The following is an 18,894-nucleotide window of genomic DNA, read 5'->3' on the forward strand; positions in this document are numbered from 1 at the left end:
AATCAATACTAATACTAAAATTAATAACAATCTAAAATCTACTCATAAGCTAAATGGAACTTTTTAGTCCCATATTTATTCTGAATATAATCTATCCATCTCCTCCAAACTGAAATATATCTTTCTTGCGAGTGATCCTTCAAATAAGCAGAAATTTTAGACATTTCTGCAAGATTCGATACCTTAAGTACCCATTCTTCTATAGTAGGCAAACTATCCTTCTTCCAATATTGTCCCACCAGTAACCGTGCTGCTGTTATCAAGTTCAACATCAAATTGATTTCTTTAGTATCACAATCTACAGCAATACCCAATAAAAACAATTGTGGAGAAAACTTTATCTTTCTCTTAAAAATCTTTTGAATGTTCCACCAAATTTTAATCCAAAAAGCTTTTATATTTCTACAAGTCCACCACATATGAAAATAAGTAGCATCTAAACTACCACATCTCCAGCATTTTGTAGGTTAGGATACATGTTAGACAACTTTTTGGGATCCAAATGCCATCTATAAAAGTCTTGGTGCTTTCTTGATTAGGCTATTAGCACTGACGATGTTACTTAATTGGGTAGTGAACCATCTGCAAATAAACAATCAAGCTCAGAGAGCACCAAGGACCTCTTGTACAATACTAAATTGGTGCCAGATAAGAGTCAATGGAATTGAAGAGAGGCTGAACTTAAGCCATTTGTGGGAATGTAAAACTCTAGGCTGATGACTCCGTTAACTCCACCCCCACCCACCCACCCACACACTCTTCTCATCTTCTATGAGTTTTGGAACAATTTAAGTGATCCTCCACCTTGGTTAGATTAACCTCCTTCCCTCCCCCAGAATTATGGTCTCAATCCCACAGTTTCCTATCTCCCTTCTCCACAATTACTCACTGAAGGTGCTTCAGGACATTTGATCGAGAATCATTTATTCTGAATCTCTGTTTGGTACTTTATCCTTAAAATGTCACTCAAACATTTAGAATTTGACAGCAACATCCAAGAAAGAGCTTGTATATCATAACTTACGATGAGTAATATCTGGAGGGCCATAGGGGTCGGTCATATAGATGGTGGTTGGCTTCCCCACTTTTAAATAGACTACATCCGATGTATTCTTCAATATTGCTACCGCTTCTTCGTGTGTTACTTCTTCTAAACTGTAATTATTTACCTAAATGAGAGCAGAGAGAATGGTGCATTAAGCTGGCCTGATGTGGAAACCAAGCAGCCATTTGTTCACGTGCTAATCAAAAGAAGACAACTGTTTGTTCAAGGAGTACAGTACATTATGCCAATTCCGTGTGACGAATAAGGTAGTTTATCATTCAAATGCAGCTTTTCGGATGGCCGGCTCAGGTTATGAATTTTGGACTGGAGAAGCTATGCAGGACTGGAACTATTTAGTAAACAGATGCGGGAACTATCATAAAATCCCAGAGCTGCAAGCTGGATTGGGAAAGTAAAGAACTAAAACAAAATACATTCTTGGAAGAAGATAATGGCGGTGCAGTGGTTAAAATGCAGTATTGCAGGCAAACTCTGCCCGCAGTCCAGAGTTTGATTCTGATAGGGCTTGAGCCTGACTTAGCCTTTCTACATCCTTTCAAGATCAGTAAAATGAGGACCAGATTGTTGAGGAGTAATACAGTATGCAAATAAATGCTTCTACACTGTAAACTTCCCAGAGAGTGCTGTAAATCACTATGGGATGGTATATACTGTACGTCTAAATGCAATTGCTATTGCTAATGGAATGTCCAATTGGGTCTACTAAATATAGATCATAATGGGAAATGAGAAGGTACAAAGATGCACAGTAAACTAGTAAGAACCTGTACATATTATGTGCTATATTTCATCAAGAACAGCGGTGGCGCAGTGGTTAGGATGCAGCATTGCATGCTAATTCTGTTGACTGATGGCTGCCAGCAGTTTGGCAGTTCAATCCTGACCGGCTCAAGGTTGACTCAGCCTTCCATCCTTCCAAGGTGGGTAAAATGCGGAGCCAGGTTGTTGGGGGGCAAATATGCTGACCCTGTAAACGGCTTAGAGAGGGCTGTAAAGCACTGTGAAGCGGCATACAAGTCTAGTTCCATCACACAATCAGTAAAAACCAGTGCAAATTCTCACCATGAGAAGCCTGTCTCCTACTTGCAACCGTCCATCCTTTTGGGCTGCTCCACCATCAATAATTTTTGTGACGTAGATGCTGTTGTCTCCGGGAATGTGCTGATTTCCTACGCCTCCGGCAATGCTGAATCCCAGACCTCAAGGGAAAAGGAGGGGAGGATAAGTTTATGGAAAATGAATGAAGCTCAAAAGCAAGCTAGGTCAGCCCCCTCCCTTCCCTGCCCACATCCCAGGGAGATCCGGGACGAACTTCCAAGCGGAGTTCTTTATTGCTCCACAGGCAGCATCTTATTTTTATTTATTTATTTATTTATTATTTATTTATTTATTTATTTATTTATTTATTTATTTATTTATTTATTTATTTATTTATTTATATTTTAATTCCATTTATATCCCGCCCTTCTCCGAAGACTCAGGGCGGCTTACAAGCTTAGCAGTAGCCTTCATTCTATGCATATGTCTGCTTATTAGGGCTTTCACACACACACCCCAAGCGGCATTATTACAAAGTCAGCTTAATTGCCCCCAACAATCTGGGTCCTCATTTTACCTACCTCGGAAGGATGGAAGGCTGAGTCAACCTTGAGCCTGGTGGGACTCGAACCTGCACTAATTGCAGGCAGCTGGTGTTACTTAAGGAGGCATTAGCCCACTGCTCCACCAAGGCTCTTGCCAAACGGAAGCGCCAAACGGAAGCGCCCTCCTGTCTACAAGAAGCATATACAGGTAGTCTTTGACTTACAACAGTTCGTTTAGTTCAGGCCGTTCAACGTTACAACAGCACTGAAAAAAAAGTGAAGACCCAGATTGTTGGGGGCAAATGTGCTGACTCTGCAAACCGCTTACAGAAGGCTGTAAAGCCCTGTGAAGCGGCATATAAGTCAAAGTGCTCCCAAAGGTGCTTTTTTTTCTTTTCAGGAGGCAACTGGACTCTCTTGTTTTACTTTGAAGACGTTTCGCTTCTCATCCAAGAAGCTTCTTCAGCTCTGACTGGATGGTGGGGGGATGGAAGGATTTATACTCCTTGCAGACAGCCGGTTACTGTATTTGCATTCTTTTAGAGAGTCGTTAAAGCTACCTGGAGGCTTATCTGTGTCTTCAGGGTCACCTGAGTAGTGCAAATGGGGGGTGGAGCCTTCTTGGAGCTGCTGAAAGGACTGTGTTGTAGACTGGAGATAGATGAGGTCAGATCCCTCCCCCTCTGTTGAGGGAGAGCTGTTCAATTTGAACACAGATGGCCTGTTTGACCCCTCTTTCAAACCAGTGGTCCTCTCTGTCCAAAATGTGGACAGAGAGGACTGCTGGTTTGAAAGAGGGGTCAAAGACCTGGATGACTGACAATCTCCAAAGACAAGTCTAAGTCCTAGTGCTATTCAGCTAACTACTGCCTCACTTAGCTAAGGAAGTTCTGGTCTCAACTAGGTGAAGGACTACCTCTAGTGTGTTTGCCCCATTTTCCATAATTACCTTTTGGTCCTTTGTACAGCTTAATTTCCACCACAGTCTCCAGAATAGGTCTCCTCCGACGGACATACAGTCGTACTATGGAGCCGGCTTCCTTGAGCGCCTCAACAGCTTTGCTGTGGGAAACCTCAGATACATCCACCTCATTCACCCGCAAAATGCAGTCATTGACTCTGGAGGGGAAAAAAACAGGAACAGGAGACCATTATAGCATGTTGGGTATGTCAAGATTAATTTAATTGGGTATGTCTAGTTTAATGAAAAGAAGGATTAGGGGTGATATGATAGCAATGTTCCAATATTTAAGGGACTGCCACAAAGAAGAAGGGGATCACCCTATTCTCGAAAGCACCAGAAGGCAGAGCAAGATGCAATGGATGGAAACTAATCAATGAGAGAAGCAACCTAGGAGAAATTTCCTGACAGAACAATTAATCAGCGGAACAACCTGCCTCCAGAGGTTGTGGGTGCTCCAACACTGGAAGATTTTAAGAAGAGATTAGACAACCATTTGTCTGGAATGATATAGGGTCTCCTACCCAACCAGGGCTTTGGATTAGAAGACCTCCAAAGTCCCTTCCAACTCTGTTATTCTACTCTACTCTACTCTACTCTACTCTACTCTACTCTACTCCATTCCATTCCATTGTGACAATATACATTGAAATTTCAACATGAGAAAGGAAACCGTCATCAGTGCAGGACACATGGTGGTATTCTTGAAATATTTTCAAAGAAAGGAACTCACAGGAGATACAGACCCATGTCAAACCCTTGTATCATTGATGTAGAAAGAAATAGAATACTGGTAGTTCTTGACTTAAAACCATTCACTTAGTGAACACCAAGAGCCTTCGTGGAGCAGTGGGCTAATGCCTCCTTAAGTAACACCAGCTGCCTGCAATTAGTGCAGGTTCGAGTCCCACCAGGCTCAAGGTTGACTCAGCCTTCCATCCTTCCGAGGTAGGTAAAATGAGGACACAGATTTTTTTTAAATCCCATTTATATCCCGCCCTTCTCCGAAGACTAAGGGCGGCTTACAATTTAAAGCACAAATCAATGTGCTTAGCAATAGCCTTCATTCTATGTATATGCCTGCTTATTAGGGCTTTGCCCCCCCCCCCCAGTGGCATTATTACAAAGTCAGCTTATTGCCCCCAACAATCTGGGTCCTCATTGTTGGGGGCAATAAGATGACTTTGTAAAGAACTGTGTTACTTAGAAATAGATATTTGGGGCTCGGTTGTGGTTGTAAGTCCCCAAATTACAGCTGGTCACTTACTGACCAGTTGAAGTTATAATGGTGTCAAGGATGAGACTTTGGCAGCTACGTACCTCTCCATTTCAACTTGCCTTTAGATTATGGGGAGAGATGTTCCTTTCAAATTGGTCAGATAGAGAAACAAAACATCTACGATTCTGCTGAAGACTGTGAGAGCCTGAAGCCTTTTCAAGGACACAAGAACAGGTGTGGATTTGAAGCAGACGGTTCCCATAACAAAATGAACTTGTTTATATGGACTATGTAAGATGCTGGGGGTTTGGCTGGGAAAATTATTGTTTACGTCTATGAATTGGCATTGGAACCTCAGAGTTAGTGTTACTTCGACATAACCATGAAGTGTATTCAATAAACTGTAAGATTTTTCGGAAACAGAATTAATCTGGAGTTTTATTTGGATGCTCGAGCTGGATGTTGACAAATGGATTACAACTCAGATTCAAAGTTCTGACATGGTCACATGATCACATTTTGGGCAATTGACAACTGCTGTTTGTTGCATTATGTGATCATATCACCACTATTTACAATGGTTTGGTTTTTTTTTGCCAAAAAATGGTTTCTGGCAAAAAAAACCCTCCATCCATTGTGGACAATGGATTTGCTTAACAACCACATTCAATTAGCGACCTTGGTGATTTAAATAAAGACTGCTGAAAAAAAAGATCATAAAATCAAGTCTGGTCACACAATGGTCCCAGTGTCTGTGCAGTTATGTCCACCTTGATACACAGTCATGGGCAGGCTTACAGTCGTAAATTGAGGCCTATCTGTATAGGACATTGAAATTAATTAATAGGTTTACAGTTGTAATTTCCCTAAATATTAATTTGAAATCCTGGCTTGTAATTGTCTTTTTAAAGGGTGGAAATCAGGGGTGTCCAAAATCTGGAAGGGATCAAAAGAGGCAGAATAGAATAGAATAGAATAGAACAGAACAGAAAATATGGAATGGAATGTAATGGAACAGAACAGAATAGAATAGAAAATAAGGAATAGAATAGAATAGAATAGAATAGAATAGAATAGAATAGAATAGAATAGAATGGAATGGAATGGAATGGAATGGAATGGAACGGAACGGAACGGAATGGAATGGAATGGAATTGAACAGAACAGAATAGAGAATAGAGTAGAATAGAGTAGAATGGAATGGAACGGAACGGAACGGAACAAAATAGAGATTAGAGAATAGAGTAGAATAGAATAGAATAGAATAGAATAGAATAGAATAGAATAGAATAGAATAGAATAGAATAGAATAGAATAGAATAGAATAGAATAGAAAATATGGAATAGAATAGAATAGAATAGAATAGAATAGAATAGAATAGAACAGAACAGAACAGAACAGAACAGAACAGAACAGAATAGAATAGAATAGAATAGAATAGAAAATATGGAATAGAATAGAATAGAATAGAATAGAATAGAATAGAATAGAATAGAATAGAATAGAATAGAATAGAGCAGAACAGAACAGAACAGAACAGAACAGAACAGAACAGAATAGAATAGAATAGAATAGAATAGAGGCTGGAAGGGACCTTGGAGGTCTTCTAGTCCAGCCCCCTGTTCAAGCAGGAGAATCTATACAATTTCAGATGGTAGAAGCAGGCTGAATGATGGGCTGTAAAAGTAAAAAGTCAAGGTTTTATGTTATTACTCTTACTCTAATGTGCCAAAAGGAGTCGGGAGTCAATGCTTTCCTTTTGCTGTCCCCAGTTGCCCTACACTTTTTTTTTCCTTTGCCCCTTTTCCTCCCCTGTTTTCCCATTATCTTCATTTTTTGTTTTTTACAGGTTGCCCCTGACGTACAACCACAATTTCGCCTGACTGTTGGATTTTTGAATCCAGATTGTAGATACCTCCTGGCAGGTCCATCTTAATGTCAAATGGTTGCTAAGTGATCATTTATAAGTTGAGGACTACCTGTATGGCAACTAGAATTTCCAGCTTTGCACAGCCAGCCTGGTGGCTTCTGTTAAAGAAAATAACTGGTTGTCCAATGTACATTTATTAAATGAGCTTCTAAATAGTATTGTTGTCTGGGTGGTTCCCAGACATAAAATAAGAAAACATACTTTTATTTAAGTTATGCCTTAAGACAGCAAAGTACAGGATGAAAAATCCCAGCGGGACAGGAAAAATAATAATTATAAACTAGGCACTTACTATTTTTATGCCTAGTTAAATATAAGCTATAGCTCAGCAGAAGGCGAAATAAACATTCTCAGTATTCATAACAATTTGCAAGGAAAAAATCTCAGGCTGTAGCAATTACAAAATACCATGCAATCTATATAAAAACAGATTGAACTGCTTTCCACCGAATAAACGATGCGTGATCAGAAATAGATCTCAGCAGACATTATTAAGACAGAGGGAACAGCAGCCCGAAATTTTATTTCCATTTCGGAGGTGAATAGGTTTTGCTAATCACACATACCACACGCACACTATTTGAAGACATACTTTAACTGCCAAAACAAAACAAAAAGTTCCAGTTTTGCTCCAGTTTGGCTCTATTAAGCTAAGCACTAAAGCCAGCGGTACAGGTGTAGCAAGCTTGATGAAGGTGTGGTTCCTGTTTGATTTAATTTCTCTTTCTTTCTCTCTCTCTCTCTTTCTTTTTTGCAAAGAGGCTAAGAAGCACATTTGTCACAACTCTGTGAGTGTTAATTGTCATCCTCCATTTCAGACCAATCTACATCTGACATGCTGCTTGCATTCTTTTTGGGAGTCCATTTATGTAGACCCCTGAATGGCAAAACTGTCCCAAACAATAATAAGGAAACAGACCACAAATGGATTTAAATGATTTGTCTACTTGGCAAGGTCCACCTTGCACTTTTCCCAAACTGAGTTGGGTACAATTATTCCATTCCATTCCATTCCATTCCATATTCTATTCTATTCTATTCTGTTCTGTTCTGTTCTGTTCTGTTCTGTTCTGTTCTATTCCATATTCCATTCCATATTCCATTCCATTCCATTCCATTCTATTCTATTCTATTCTATTCTGTTCTGTTCTGTTCTGTTCTATTCTGTTCTATTCTGTTCTGTTCTATTCTATTTTCCATTCCATTTTCCATTCCATATTCCCTTCCCTTCCCTTCCCTTCCCTTCCCTTCCCTTATCTTATCTTATCTTATCTTATCTTATCTTATCTTATCTTATCTTATCTTATCTTATCTTATCTTATCTTATCTTATCTTATCTTATCTTATCTTATCTTATCTTATCATCTTCTCCCATTCCCTTCCCTTCCCTTCTCTTCCCTTCCATTCTCTATTTGCTATTCTATTCTATTCTATTCTATTCTATTCTATTCTATTCTATTCTATTCTATTCTATTCTATTCTATTCTATTCTATTCTATTCTATTCTATTCTATTCTATTCTATTCTATTCTATTCTATTCTATTATCAATTAACCAGTGGAACAACCTGCCTCCAGAGGTGGTGAATGCTCCAACACTGGAGGTTTTTAAGAAGAGACTGGACAGCCATTTGCCTGAAATGGTATAGGGTTTCCTGCCTGAGCAGGGGGTTGGACTAGATGACCTCCAAGGTCCCTTCCAACTTTATATTATTATTATTATTATTATTATTATTATTATTATTATTATTATTATTATTATTATTATTATTATTATTATTATTATTATTCTATTCCATTCCATTCCATTCCATTCCATTCCATTCTATTCTATTCTATTCTATTCTATTCTGTTCTGTTCTGTTCTGTTCTGTTCTGTTCTGTTCTGTTCTATTCTATTTTCCATTCCATTTTCCATTCCATATTCCATTCCCTTCCCTTCCCTTCCCTTCCCTTCCCTTCCCTTCCCTTCCCTTCCCTTATCTTATCTTATCTTATCTTATCTTATCTTATCTTATCTTATCTTATCTTATCTTATCTTATCTTATCTTATCTTATCTTCTCCCATTCCCTTCCCTTCCCTTCCCTTCTCTTCCCTTCCATTCTCTATTTGCTATTCTATTCTATTCTATTCTATTCTATTCTATTCTATTCTATTCTATTCTATTCTATTCTATTCTATTCTATTCTATTCTATTCTATTCTATTCTATTCTATTCTATTCTATTCTATTCTATTCTATTCTATTCTATCAATTAACCAGTGGAACAACCTGCCTCCAGAGGTGGTGAATGCTCCAACACTGGAGGTTTTTAAGAAGAGACTGGACAGCCATTTGCCTGAAATGGTATAGGGTTTCCTGCCTGAGCAGGGGGTTGGACTAGACGACCTCCAAGGTCCCTTCCAACTTTATATTATTATTATTATTATTATTATTATTATTATTATTATTATTATTATTATTCTATTCTATTCTATTCTATTCTATTCTATTCTATTCTATTCTATTCTATTCTATTCTATTCTATTCTATTCTATTCTATTCCACAATTGGCATCAAAATTTTAATGCTATGCAAGGCAGTTGTTAAGTGAGTGATGTCCAATTTTATGACCTTTTTTTGTCATGGTTGTTAAATGAATCACTAGACTACGAGACCTCCAACATCGCTTCTGTTATTCTGTTAAATACATGCCAGTTGCTAAGCATCTGAATTTTGTACATGTAACTGTGGGGATCTTGCGATGGTTGTAAGTACGAAAAAACAGGTTATAAGTCATTTTTCCCCCAGTGCCATTGTAACTTCAAGCTGTCACTAGATGTTGCAAGTTCAAGGATAATTCTTTATCGTGGCAATTTTCATGTGCCATGTGCTAAATAGTCAAATAATACCTATAACAGCCAGGTTTGATTACATGTGAGATTCCTTAAAAGTTTACCAATAGAATCAATTGTATCTCAGTCTCACAAAGAGGGTATGGATTTGGACACCAAAGAACTCTCTGAACATCGATTTGAGCAGCCACCTGCCCATTATTTAAAGCTCTGTCTTGAAGGCACTACAACCTGTTCCGCTAGGATCCCTGGGAGTCAACCTCATTATGAGGAAACAACCTGTCAAATTCTACCCTTGCAAGCCCTTTTAAAGCCAAATCAAAATAGATAGCAAGAAGCCCAGCAATCACAAACCCTCAAAGTAGGAGTAGCAATAAATGGAGGAAAAGTGAAATGTATTGTTGCAGTCATTTTGGTCATGATTTATGACTTGGTGCTTTTATGTACACAGAAAGCTTGTGCACTGGAGACAATTTTCTTGTGTATCTAATCACTTGGCCAATAAAGTATTGTTTTCTGTTCTGTTCTGTTCTCCTCTCTCCCCTTCCCTCTCTCCACCCCTCCCCTCCTCCCTTCCCTCACCCTTCCCTCCCCTCCCCTCTCCTCCCTCTTCTCTTCTCTTCTCTCCTCTCCTCTCCTCTCCTCTCCTCTCCTCTCCTCTCCCCTCCCCTCTCCCCTCCCCTCTCCTCTCCCCTCCCCTCTCCTCTCCCCTCCCCTCCCCTCTCCCCTCCCCTCCCCTCCCCTCCCGTCTCTTCTCTTCTCTTCTCTTCTCTTCTCTTCTCTTCTCTTCTCTTCTCTTCTCTTCTCTTCTCTTCTCTTCTCTTCTCTTCTCTTCTCCTCTCCTCTCTCGACTTCTCTTGCCACATTTGTTAAGTGAATCACCGAAGTTGTTAAATTAGTAACACAGCTGTTAAGGGAATCTGGCTTTCCCCATTGACTTTGCTTGTCACAAGGTCGCAAATGGTGTTCATGTGACCATCATAAATGTGAGTCAGTTGTCAAGCATCTGAATGCAAATCCTGTGACCGTGGTGGTGGTGGTGGTGGTGGTGGTGGGAATGCTGAAACGGTCATAACGGTGAAAAATGGCCAGCAGTCTCTTTTTTCCCCCAGTGCCGTTGTAACTTCGGTCTCTAAGGGAACTGTTGTAAGTTGAGGACTATCTGTACTACAGTTTCCAAAACTGGCCACCCTTCCTGGAGATGCCAGGAAAAATATCTCTGGAACATACAAAATTGGGGCTGACCATTCCCACGCTCCTTTTTCAAACCTAGACAGTAGGAATGCTAGTTTTGAGGATCCCTTGGTGCTCTCTGAGCTTGCTGGTTTTCTTGCAGATGTTTCATGACCCAAACTGGGTAACATCATCAGTGCTAGTAAGGAGTGAGGTTTACTCTCGGTGTGTATTCTAGTGGCTTGCCCTCTCAATGTTGGTATGGGTGGCCTTAGAGGCTCTCTGGCTGGGCTGCTTACTTTTGGTTTGTTTGGCAGTTTCTTGGTTGGGATATTGTTTACTTATTTTATTTTATTTTTATTTTTATTCCATTTATATCCCGCCCTTCTCCGAAGACTCAGGGCGGCTTACAAGCTTAGCAGCACTTGATTGTTGGTCTGATGTTCATCTTGGAACTAATCTATGCTGTTCTAATGGAGTTAATCCAAGAGCCGTGGTGGCTCAGTGGTTAGAATGTAGTACTTACTGCAGGCTAACTCGCTGCTTACTCCAGGCTCAAGGGCTCAAGGTAGACTCACCCTTCCATCCTTCCGAGGTAGGTAAAAGGAGGACCCTGCAAGGTGGCATTCATGGGTACGTTCCTGAGAGTAAACCTCCACTCTTTAGCAGCACTGATGATGTTACCTACTTTGAGTAATAAAACGCCAGCAAGAAAACAAGCAAGCTCAGAGAGCGCCGAGGACCCCTCATTTCAACCTTGAGCTACAAATATTCTCCTTTAGTAATGCTAACAACACTGTTCCATCATTGCTCCACTTCCTTCCTGAACAACTAAACCATCTATTATATTTTCGGAATTCAAAGTTAGGAAAAGTTGATATCGGTGAAATGATACAGCAGGAAGCGAGAATCTGGATTAAACACCCATTCTGCCCGGATCAGCAAATAGTAAGCAAGAAATAGCAGTCTTCCAATATCTCAGGGGCTGCCCCAAAGAAGAGGGAGTCAAGCTATTCTCCAAAGCGCCTGAAGGCAGGACCAGAAGCAACGGATGGAAACTAATCAAGGAGAGAAGCAACCTAGAACTAAGGAGAAACTTCCTGACAGAACAATTAACCAGTGGAACAACCTGCCTCCAGAAGTGGTGAATGCTCCAACACTGGAAGTCTTTAAGAAGAGACTGGACAACTATTTGTCTGAAACGGTATTGGGTTTCCTGCCTAAGCAGGGGGTTGGACTAGAAGACCTCCAAGGTCCCTTCCAACTCTGTTATTCTATGTCTTCTATGTCTTCCATGTATTATGTCCACCAGAAGAAGGCAAAAGAAAGGCATAAATATCTTCCCATTTTATTTTCCCTGCATCTAACAGAATGACAAAAGTCTGAAAAGAGGTCAATACTCACTCCTTTGCTCCGGATATAATCGGATGCTCTCAGCCTTCTGAATTTTTTTCAGAACTGGTGAGCAATGCTGGTAAGGGTCGCAAGTAGGTGTACCAAAACGAAGTTGTCTTGCTTGGGGTTAAAAATGTGAACCCAGATGAGGGTAAATTGCCTTCATAGCTACCTGATACCTGTCAATCGGAGTTTCGGAAAAGTCACTCCGGGGAAAAAGTCAAAGCAGCTTCTCACTCCAAGCCAGAAAACTGGTTGCAACACATACTCCTGCTCCAAATTGCTATGTTGCAAGCAGCTTTCATCTTTTCCTCCTTAGCTCTCTGGGACTGGATTTGTACTTGACAGATACGCCAACAAATCAAAGAGTCACAACAAACCCCCGGGCCAAAATTCCACCCATTTCTTCTTCTTGATGGAGAGAGAGAGAGAGAGAGAGAGAGAGAGAGAGAGAGAGAGAGAGAGAGAGAGAGAGAGAGAGAGAATCGCGAAGGAACAAGAGATTCCTCCATGGGACAGAGGTGGGAAAACTCACTTTGCAGAACCTTGTTCAAACTTGTTGAAGAAACAAAAAAGCAGGCCCCACCCTCTGCCAGCAGTCTAAATTAGAACTCCCTAATACTGAGAGAAAGCGACTAAATTTCATTTTTAATGTGTGCCATTCTGCCCACGGTAAAAAATAACAATAAAGGCTCTCTCTCGCTCTCTCTTTCTGTCTCTCTGTTCCTCTCTCTGTATATATATATATATTGCTAACAAAGAATTAAAGGGATCAAAAAAAATGTACACAAGTAATGAGTTGTCACAGTTGTGACTACAGCTTGTGGATGGCCTTAGGTTAGGCTGATACAGGCAATAAGGTTTAGCCCGTATTTGGGCCTTGCAAGGTATTCTAAAATACTTCACACACACACACACACACACACACACACACACACATATATTAAGGGAGACTGAAATGCATTTCTAACTCATTAGTTTTCATCAGTCAGCCATACCCTTCTGAGATTCGAACCTGGGCTGATTGCACATTAGGCAGTGTATTTACCTCTTGAGCCACAGGATCTCTCTCGCTCTGTTAGCTTTCTGCAAGGGGAGATATGTGTCAAATGTTAACTATTTAGATTACCTTGCTAGGCCCCAAACATGGGGCAGATCTTTATTTCCTGTTTTCAGCCTATCTTGAAGGCCATCGAACAGGCTGTAGTCACACCGGACAGTTCATATATTTGTGTAAATTACTAACAAAGAATTAAGGGAGACTGAAATGCATTTCTAACTCATTAGTTGTCATCAGTCAGCCATACCCTTCTGAGATTCAAACCTGGGCTGATTGCACATTAGGCAGTGTATTTACCTCTTGAACCACAGGATCTCTCTCGCTCTGTTAGCTTTCTGCAAGGGGAGATATGTGTCAAATGTTAACTATTTAGATTACCTTGCTAGGCCCCAAACATGGGGCAGATCTTTATTCCCTGTTTTCTATCTATTTCTATCTTTCTATCTATTCTATCTATTTATCTATCTTTCTCTCTCATCTATCTCTCTGTCGGTCTGTCAGTCTGACTATCTATCTATTTATCTCTTTCTCTCTATCATCTCTCTATCATCACTCTCTCTCATCTATTTATCATCTCTCTCTCATCTGTCTCTCTGTCTTTTGGTCTATCTATCTATCTATCTATCTATCTATCTATCTATCTATCTATCATCTCTCTCATCTATTTATCATCTCTCTCTCTCCCTCTCTCTCTCTCTCTTTATACTGTATATATATACCTACCTACCTATTTATCTATTGGCGATTGTTGCAAGACAACAAAGAACTCCTAAAACTCATAAAATAATAGAGTTGGAAGGGACCTTGGAGGTCTTCTAGTCCAACCCCCTGCTCAAGCAGGAAACCCTATACCATTTCAGACAAATGGCTCTCCAGTCTCTTCTTAAAAACTTCCAGTGTTGGAGCATTCACCGCTTCTGGAGGCAAGGAGTTCCACTGGTTAAATTGTTCTCACTGTCAGGAAATTTCTCCTTAGTTCTAGGTTGCTTCTCTCCTTGGTCAGATTCCATCCATTGTTTCTTGTCTTGCCTTTTGGTGCTTTGGGGGGAAAAATCGTTGGTGCTTTGGAAAATAGAAAAAGGGAAAAGACGTTCCCTGTGAACTGCAGTCTTTGTAGGCTTCCAACTTCTTTCAAGTATCACAAATTTCTCTAGTCAAGAAAAGAATACACTGGTAGTCCCCAATGTACCACAGTCTGTTTAGTGGCCATTTAGTAGTCCTTGACTTACAGCAGTTCATTCAGTGACCGTTCAAAGTTACGACGACAGCGAAAAAAGTAACATGACCGTTTTTCACACTTAACGACCGTTGCAGCGTTCCCCACGGTCACATGATCCAAATCCAGACGCTTGGTAATGGATTCATATTTATGATGGTTGCAGAGTCCCAGGGTCATGTGATCACTTTTTGTGACCTTATGACAAGCAAAGTCAAACGGAGAAGCACGTCCGCTTAACAACCATGTGAATTGAATGAACAACTGCGGCGATTCACTTAACACAGTGTTTCCCAACCTTGGTCACTTGAAGGTGTGTGGACTTCCCTGGCAAAGCTGGCCGGGGAATTCTGGGAGTTGAAGTCCACACATCTTCAAGTGACCAAGGTTGGGAAACGCTGACTTAACTGTGGGCAGAAACATCGTAAATTGGGGCCAAAAAAAAGCACTTAACAGCTGTCTTGCTTAGCAATTGAAATTTTGGGCTGAGTTGTGATCATAAGTCGAGAACTACCTATGTAGTGTAGTGGTTGAAGTACCTGACTAAGAGCAGATTCCAGTCCACAGTCTATTTATCAACTCTTGAGGTAACTATGGGCCTGTTGCTTTCTCTCAACTCAACAACCTCACAAGGCTATTCTTCAGCGGAAAAATAGGAGGGAGTGTTAGGTATGCTACTGAATGAAAAATGAGATTTAAATCTAATTAAAATATACGTTTGCTTGGAATAAGCACTTGTCCATCATCCAACAAATTTTTTTTTTAAAAATAAAATAAAATAAAACTCAAAGGTCAGACTTGATGGACCACTAGGTCTTTCTCGCCTGTCAGTTTTAGCGTTTCCATGTTCCTTGTGACAGAAACACATAACTGAGGCTATGGAGCCATATCATCTTTTGAAAGTCTTGGCTACAATGTTCCCTACCCAAGACCTCCAGAAATAGTAATTTTCAGTGAGATGAAATAAATGAACAGTTAAACATATGACTGAAGACTAGACATATCCAGCCAAGTGTAATTCTAATTAAAGTTAAATGCAAATGAAATTAAACCAAATGTACAGTAAGATGGTTGTGGAAGCAGTAGGTGGTTTTGGCCTGCAGTTTAGAAAAGAATTATGTACAGTTGTTTTATGAACCCACAGTTAAAGGTGGTCACCCAGCCAGCTTTCGTGCCTAAAGCAGGACTAGAACTCACAGTCTCCTGGTTATTGGACCAGTGTCACCCAGCCGGCTTTCGTGCCTAAAGAAGAACTAGAACTCACAGTCTCCTGGTTATTGGGCCAGTGTCACCCAGCCGGCTTTTGCGCCTAAAGCAGGACTAGAACTCACAGTCTCCTGGTTATTGGGCCAGTGTCACCCATATATATATAAACCTTTATTGTCAAAATACAACATGTGTACATTGAGATTAACTGAGCCTCCCCCCATGCTCTCTCCCCCCAACACACAGTGACAACAAACCCTCCATCCTACCACACCATGTGAACCAACTACACCACACACCGGTCTCCCAAGTCAATTCTGCATAAGATTATGTCCCATTTAAAAGCCTAACAGCCCATGGATAAAAGCTATTTTTCAGCCTGTTGGTACGGCTGGCTATATTCCTGTATCTCCTACCGGATGGTAGTAGAGTAAAGAGAGCCGGCTTTCATGCCTAAAGCAGGACTAGAACTCACAGTCTCCTGGTTATTGGGCCAGTGTCACCCAGCCGGCTTTCGTGTCTAAGGCAGGACTACAACTCACAGTCTCCTGGTTATTGGGCCAGTGTCACCCAGCCAGCTTTCCTGCCTAAGGCGGGACTAGAACTCATAGTCTCCTGGTTATTGGGCCAGTGTCACCCAGCCGGCTTTCATGCCTAAGGCGGGACTAGAACTCACAGTCTCCTGGTTATTGGGCCAGTGTCACCCAGCCGGCTTTCATGTCTAAGGCAGGACTACAACTCACAGTCTCCTGGTTATTGGGCCAGTGTCACCCAGCCAGCTTTCCTGCCTAAGGCGGGACTAGAACTCACAGTCTCCTGGTTATTGGGCCAGTGTCACCCAGCCGGCTTTCATGCCTAAGGCGGGACTAGAACTCACAGTCTCCTGGTTATTGGGCCAGTGTCATCCAGCCGGCTTTCATGTCTAAGGCAGGACTAGAACTCACAGTCTCCTGGTTATTGGGCCAGTGTCACCCAGCCGGCTTTCCTGCCTAAGGCGGGACTAGAACTCACAGTCTCCTGGTTATTGGGCAGGTGTCAACCAGCCGGCTTTCGTGTCTAAGGCAGGACTAGAACTCACAGTCTCTTGTTTATTAACCCAATGTCACCCAGCCAGCTTTCATGCCTAAGGTAGGACTAGAACTCACAGTCTCCTGGTTTTTAGGCGAACACCTGAAGCATTCCACTAAATTGTTCTCAGTTATAATATGTTTGTCCAAATAAACCATATGATGGTTAAACTGATGGACTGATCTATGAAACATGCCAACTTCTTGGTTTGATTCTAAGACATGAAGTTTGTTCCTCTAATTGGAGACTTGTAACTTCTAGACTGGCTTTAGAGCAGACATGTCAAACTCGCGACATCACGTGACGTCGTGCAACATATCGGAGCTTTTTCTCCATTGCCAGCAATGGGGTGGATGTGGCTTCCGGATGACGCATCTGGCCCGCGGGCCGGCAGTTTGACACCCCTGCTTTAGAGACGGATCTCTTTGGTTTTTATGATACATATTGCTTACTTGATTTAATTAGTTAATATATGTTTTAGTAAGATTATGGGCCTAATTTAACTATTCTTTTTTATTGCCAAATGTCTTCCTGTTGTTATTCCACTAGGGGTGTCAAACTCAATTTCATGGAGGGCCGCATCAACATTGTGGTTGCCCTCAGGGGGCCAGGTGGGTGTGGCCTGAGTGGGCGTGGCCTACTGGGTGGGCATGGCTAGAGTGCGTATGGCCTACTGGGTGGGCATGGCCAACTCTACATCATTGGCATCAAGGGTGCCTATGGGGGCCTGGGCAGGAGTGGGACAGATCTTAGGGTCTCTGGCAGGAGGAGGGTCTCTGGGCCAGGGCCAAGGCAGTGGGGGCGGTTCCCTCACTGTTTCCAGGATGGCTTCGCGGGCCGCATGAAACCACTTCGCGGGCCGGATCCGGCCCCCGGGCCTTGTGTTTGACATGTCTGCCTTAAGGCTAAGGCTCCTTTGAGATTAATATGTCTACCTTGTATTTTCATACATTCAAATTCAACTGATATACATCTTTTATAACACCTTTTTATCCTCTCGTAAGCTGCCCAGAGTCACCTCAACAGTGCGGTGGTCACCGACCCATTTAATAAACAAACAAACAAGAATGTCTATAGAGATTCTTAGTCATCCAGGTCATGGTTGCCCCAGAGGTGGTTTCTCAAGAGACAAGTGGACTTCTGAGAAGCTTCTTGGATGAGAAGGGAAACGTCTTCACAGAATAACAAGAAAGACCAGTTGCCTCTTGAAAAAGCACCTTTGGGACAAAGAAGTAAACAAATTCATTCAATATTCCCTTATTTCTGGTTCTCCTCCTCCTCCTCCTTCAATTTTTAATTAAAAATAACATTATTGTTTTACCCAACCAACATTTTTTATCCAAGCTATTACCGGTATCTAATGATTCAAGTTGCAATGCCAGTTGCAATGTATGGCAGTGAAAGCTGGACCATAAGAAAGGCCGAGCGCCAAAGAATTGAGGCCTTTGAACTATGGTGCTGGAGAAGACTCCTGCGAGTCCCTTGGACCGCAAGGTGATCAAACCGGTCAGTCCTAGAGGAGATCCACCCTGACTGCTCTTTAGAAGGCCAGATCCTGAAGGTGAAACTCAAATACTTTGGCCACCTAATGAGAAGGAAGGACTCCCTGGAGAAGAGCCTAATGCTGGGAAAGGTTGAGGGCAAGAGAAGAAGGGGACGACGGAGAATGAGGTGGCTGGATGGAGTCACTGAAGCAGTAGGCGTGAGCTTAAATGGACTCCAGAAGATGGTAGAGGACAGGAAGGCCTGGAGGAACATTGTCCATAGGGTCGCGATGGGTCGGACACGACTTCGCAACTAACAACAACAACAACAACAATGATTCAAGTTCTAACTTAAAGAGCCTCGGAGTCACGGAGAGATAGTTGTAGGATGTATGAAGTTCCAAGCATTTTTTTTTTAAAAAAAGTCAGTGAATTTAAAACTTCTAAATATTTATTTAAAAATAATAGTCTGATGCATAGTGTTTCGGATGTCTGTCAGTCTGGGTTTTAAAATCCCACCACGTCTTCCCATCCTCATTCTCTAAGGTTTTTTTTTTTTACGTGTGAGGTCTCAGCAGTTTTGCTAACAGTAAAGCCAAACTTTCTTCATAAATTTCAGTGCACACTTTCTGCAACTCAATCGCGTTGCGTATATTCTCAGGAGGAGCAATTTGGCTACAGCCACTAATGAGGTGATC

The 18,894-nt window shown here is 41.4% G+C and overlaps 1 protein-coding gene across 1 annotated transcript in view; it reads right to left on the reverse strand.

The window, feature by feature from the left end:
- DLG2 (discs large MAGUK scaffold protein 2) overlaps nt 1-18,894 on the reverse strand; it is a gene marked incomplete at both ends in the record, with an annotated part of 1,055,326 nt that overhangs the window by 223,104 nt on the left and 813,328 nt on the right. The window contains 3 exons of the mRNA XM_083362102.1: nt 1,025-1,169; nt 2,129-2,265; nt 3,599-3,768. Of these exons, the coding sequence (XP_083218228.1) occupies nt 1,025-1,169; nt 2,129-2,265; nt 3,599-3,768 (452 nt within the window). The remainder of the gene's footprint in view (nt 1-1,024; nt 1,170-2,128; nt 2,266-3,598; nt 3,769-18,894) is intronic.

The sequence above is a fragment of the Vipera ursinii genome, assembly GCF_947247035.1.
Source record: "Vipera ursinii genome assembly, chromosome: 4".
Classification (NCBI taxonomy): Eukaryota; Metazoa; Chordata; class Lepidosauria; order Squamata; family Viperidae; genus Vipera; species Vipera ursinii.